This window comes from Sinocyclocheilus anshuiensis, unplaced genomic scaffold, assembly GCF_001515605.1.
Source record: "Sinocyclocheilus anshuiensis isolate Anshui unplaced genomic scaffold, SAMN03320099.WGS_v1.1 scaffold1116, whole genome shotgun sequence".
In the NCBI taxonomy this organism is placed as follows: Eukaryota; Metazoa; Chordata; class Actinopteri; order Cypriniformes; family Cyprinidae; genus Sinocyclocheilus; species Sinocyclocheilus anshuiensis.
The window spans coordinates 89,944-94,269 of NW_015548257.1; the positions used below are offsets into that span (position 1 = coordinate 89,944).

The 4,326-nt window shown below is 39.3% G+C and overlaps 1 protein-coding gene and 1 long non-coding RNA gene across 2 annotated transcripts in view; both read right to left on the reverse strand.

Annotated features, from left to right (window-relative positions):
- Window positions 1-4,326, reverse strand: part of LOC107655456 (transcriptional repressor p66-alpha-like) — a 16,225-nt gene that overhangs the window by 8,309 nt on the left and 3,590 nt on the right. The window contains exons 5-6 of the mRNA XM_016442947.1: window positions 3,938-4,018; window positions 2,848-3,033 (exon numbers count right to left, since the gene is read on the reverse strand). Coding sequence (XP_016298433.1) covers window positions 2,848-3,033; window positions 3,938-4,018 — 267 coding nt within the window. The remainder of the gene's footprint in view (window positions 1-2,847; window positions 3,034-3,937; window positions 4,019-4,326) is intronic.
- On the reverse strand, window positions 816-1,215 carry LOC107655471 (uncharacterized). The gene is made up of 3 exons (XR_001630438.1): window positions 1,187-1,215; window positions 1,122-1,123; window positions 816-874 (listed from the first exon to the last, which is right to left on the reverse strand). It is a non-coding gene; the product is annotated as an uncharacterized LOC107655471 (long non-coding RNA).

Below are 4,326 nucleotides of genomic sequence, written 5' to 3' on the forward strand. Positions count from 1 at the left end.
CATGAACAGCAATGATACAGTGTTTCCTGGGTTACCGCTGTAGGAAGCATATACGAAGTGTCCTCAACCTAGAATTAAACGAGACGGCCTTCGTAGGACAGGCGGAAAAGGAAACAGGAAGTATCACGTTGCTATGCCAACACATTTAGAGCATCGTTGCGCTCTCATGCTACTTAAATGAAGGAAAATTATTTCTAAATTTAGAAAGTAATTTGAAAAAAAAAAATGCTTTTACTTGTTTTATTTAGTTCAATGTTTGAGGAGCTGCAGCGTACGTACAGCAGACATCTGTTAGAGAAAAAAAAGGAGGATGATTTTAAAAACAAAGTTTATCCGTTTTTACCGAGGCGATTTAAGATTTAAGTTGTAAACACCACATCTGCGCTTGTGTGTACATCTGCTGGTGCCGGCATTTTTCAAATTAACAATGGTTGTTTACGGCGACGCAATGAATTGTGGGTTATCTGTAGCAGCGAAGGATACACCTCATGCATCCTCCGAATTCCTGTGAAAGATGGTCGCATTCGAAGGTCGCTTTCGGAATGTCCTACTTGCTTTTCTGAAATGAGACAGCCTCGATGACGTATGCAGCCTTCGAATGTGACCTCCGGAGGGCGCAGCCTTCTAAATGAGACAGCTATTGATACAGTGTTTCCTTGGTTACCGCTGTAAACAAAGCAGCGCTGCGCTTATGAACGCTACTTTAATATGTATCGTTTAGAAGCAAGATGAAAAGAAAATACCACGTAAACATTGCTAAAGACAGTCAGTTCCCCTCAGAGATACATTCATATAAACTCCTACTGCAATTCTATCGCGATTTGTTTGGCATCTCAACCGATTTGAATCGTCACATATTTGAATCGATTTTCAACTAGCTCGCGGTTAATCGTAATATCTCTAAAAATAGCCATAAAGATTTAGTTTTTACTGTAATGCAAAAACAAACAAATAAATGATGATAGTAATGAAGTATTACATAAAAAGAAGGATATTTACACAAGCGCTGCGCTTATGAACGCTACTTTAATATGTATCGTTTAGAAGCAAGATGAAAAGAAAATACCACGTAAACATTGCTAAAGACAGTCAGTTCCCCTCAGAGATACATTCATATAAACTCCTACTGCAATTCTATCGCGATTTGTTTGGCATCTCAACCGATTTGAATCGTCACATATTTGACGGCTCGTGGTTCATCGTTACATCCCTAATGGTGATTAAGCTTGACACTATCAAACAAGAACAGAGAATAATTGAGCTGAAAAATCACACTATATCGTCTCCTGTAATGTTTGTTTAAAGTCCCTAATGGAAGTTTTATAGCTAAACTCATTGTTATCTAACTGAAGAACACTGCAGTGCTGACATGTTTCTCTTTCTGATTATTTCTGTGCAGCTGCTGTATGAAACCCTGTGTAAAGCGCTTGTTTGCGGCGCTGATCCGCACCTCGGCCCAGAGACCGCAGCAGGTTTTGCACCACCTCCTCCAGCCCCAGCAGGTAGATGAACTCGTTACTGGCTGCTGACGGCACGAAGGTGAGCTGCGGCGAGGACGGTTTGGGCGGAGGGATCTCCAGCAGCGTCTTCTCCAGCTGTTTGCGCAGCGCTAGTTTAGCCGCCTCACCAGCGTTCGACACGCCTGACCCAGACTTCAGTCAGTGACTTAGGGATATATGAGACCCTGGAGCACAAAAGCAGTCTTAAGTAGCAGAGGTATATTTGTAGCAATAGCCAACAATACATTGTATGGGTCAAAATTATAGATTTTTCTTTTATGCCAAAAATCATTAGGATATTAAGTAAAGATCATGTTCCATGAAGATATTTTGTAAATTTCCTACCGTAAATATATCAAAACTTAATTTTTGATTAGTAATATGCATTGCTAAGAACTTAATTTGGACAACTTTAAAGATGATTTTCTCAATATTTAGATTTTTTTGCACCCTCAGATTCCAGATTTTCAAATAGTTGTATCTCGGCCAAATATTGTCCTATCCTAACAAACAATTTCAGTCCTATCCTAAAATCAATGGAAAGCTTATTTATTCGGTTTTCAGGTGATGTATAAATCTAAATTTCAAAAAACTGACCCTTATGACTGGTTTTGTGCTCCAGGGTCACATATTAACTTTATTATAATACTGTTATAACTGATTATGTGGAGCACCTAGTAAATGGATATTTAATAAAATGCCACGATTATCTTGTCGTAATTATCATAATTACAAGATGGCATCTAAGAAATTCAACTAATAATGAATACCATACTAATAAGCAAAAATTACACTTGTTTCATTTTAGTTATTGCTGAATAGTGTTGAACTTTCTTCTCCTGCGTCATATTCTTCATGAGATGTGTTTGAGCTGCGCCCTCTACTGTACAGACGTGAATTTACATTTTCTTCAGCCTGAGGCGCATTCATTTCACTTTTATTGTGAAAGGGCTTTTACGTTTGTAAAATAACTTTTTTATATTAAAAACAAACAAGCAAGCCCTGCTCAGACTTAAACAGTACCTCAAAAGTAATGTAACGCATTACTTTCCATAAAAAGTAACGTAGTTAGTTACTTTTTTAGGGAGTAATGCAATATTGTAATGCATTACTTTTAAAAGTACCTTTCCCCAACACTGTTCGTGAGCATTTAAGTGTGCAGTTAAAAACTAGCCTAGAGTGCCATCTGCTGTTAAAATCTAAGCTCAGAATCAATTACAGAGAGAATCGCAATGCATTCTGATAACCTCAGAATCGATCCTCAAATCGTGATGCATCGATTCATCGTCCCAGCCCTAGTGTTCAGTGTGAAGCACTAGAGAGTTCTCCATGGACAGCCGTCACACACCTGGCTGATGCTGAGAAGCAGGCCTGTGCTGGGGATGGAGGTCATGCGTATGAGGCCGGGCTGGATGATCTTGTGTCCCGGGATGCTGCTCACCGTGGCTCTGGGAGCGAGGAGCAGCGGAGGAGGCCCTGAGGAGTTCTGCTGCTGTCTGAGGCTGGAGACCTGCAGCGGCGACACCAAGATCGACTGCAGTGCAAGAGACATATATAAGTGGTCAACCGATATATCGGCCGATATTTGGCATTTTTCAAATATCGGCGTCAGCTGATACGTTCTTCTGTTTGGCCGATGTGTTCAAGACAGGACTTTTATTTTGACGGCGCTGAAAACGGCACATTCTCAGTCAATTAGACAAACAGTTGTCTAATACGGATAGAAGTCTGTCTAATAATCAGATAGAACTGTTAAACAAAGGAATTAAAATGTATATAAAAAAGTATATAACGATTGCTTTTATATTATTAGTAATAGAAAGGCAAACATTATAATACTTTCTCGTTTGCCGTCAGCATTCAGGAAATATGCATTTATATCATTTAAACAAGTCTTTTAATGACTAATGAACATTTAATTTCAAAGATCTTGTGAAGTGTGCTTTTGTATTTTGCATGATCGCGTGTTCTCGAATTGAATGCGGACAGGAGGAGAATTCAGCTTCACTGGAGACGCGCAATCAACTCAAATTATGCTGCGCTTCATGCATTTGCGCACTGCTATATTCATGTCATTTCCACTGTGTGTTGCATGTAAAATTAGTGTTACCATGGCTTTATTTGAAAAAATATGATTCCCAATGCACACAAACTTCCCAGAATACTGAGTGCCCTATTGGTTACAGTGTTTACTTCCTTTTTAATTATATTTGTATTAAATATGTATTAATTTGTGAAAAATACTTTGTCATCTAAAGTATGTTTATTTTACACATTTATTTTTAAATCCATTTAAAAAATCAAAATATTAATTCAAATAAAATGATATCGGCTTTATATCGGCCACCCTGCTTTCCAAGATATCGGCATCGGCTGTCAAAAAACCAGTATCGGTCGACCACTGGTCAGCGCATGTCCAGACAGGTGATGAGGCGCACCTGAGCTCCTCTGAGCAGCGGAGGCATGATGATCTGAGCGCTGTGTTTGGACAGCAGAGGAGAAGCCCAAGCGGAGATCACCTGACCAACAACAGCAGCACATTCACAACCACACTCTCACATCTGTTCCTGGACACAAATGCTCACGAGGCAAGTAACACTTTAATTCACTGCATCCGTTACACACTTTACACGTACTTGGAGATGTAATGGTATGAACATTTCTTATCACGATCATAGTGACCAACATTATCACGGTTATCAGTATTATCATGGTATTGTTCAAATGTGCTGGAAATGTTCAAAAAGTACTGACACATAAATCACTTCACCAAGTTTGTGTTTGTGTGTGAGTGTGTGTGTGTGTGTGAGTGTGAGTGTGTGTGTGA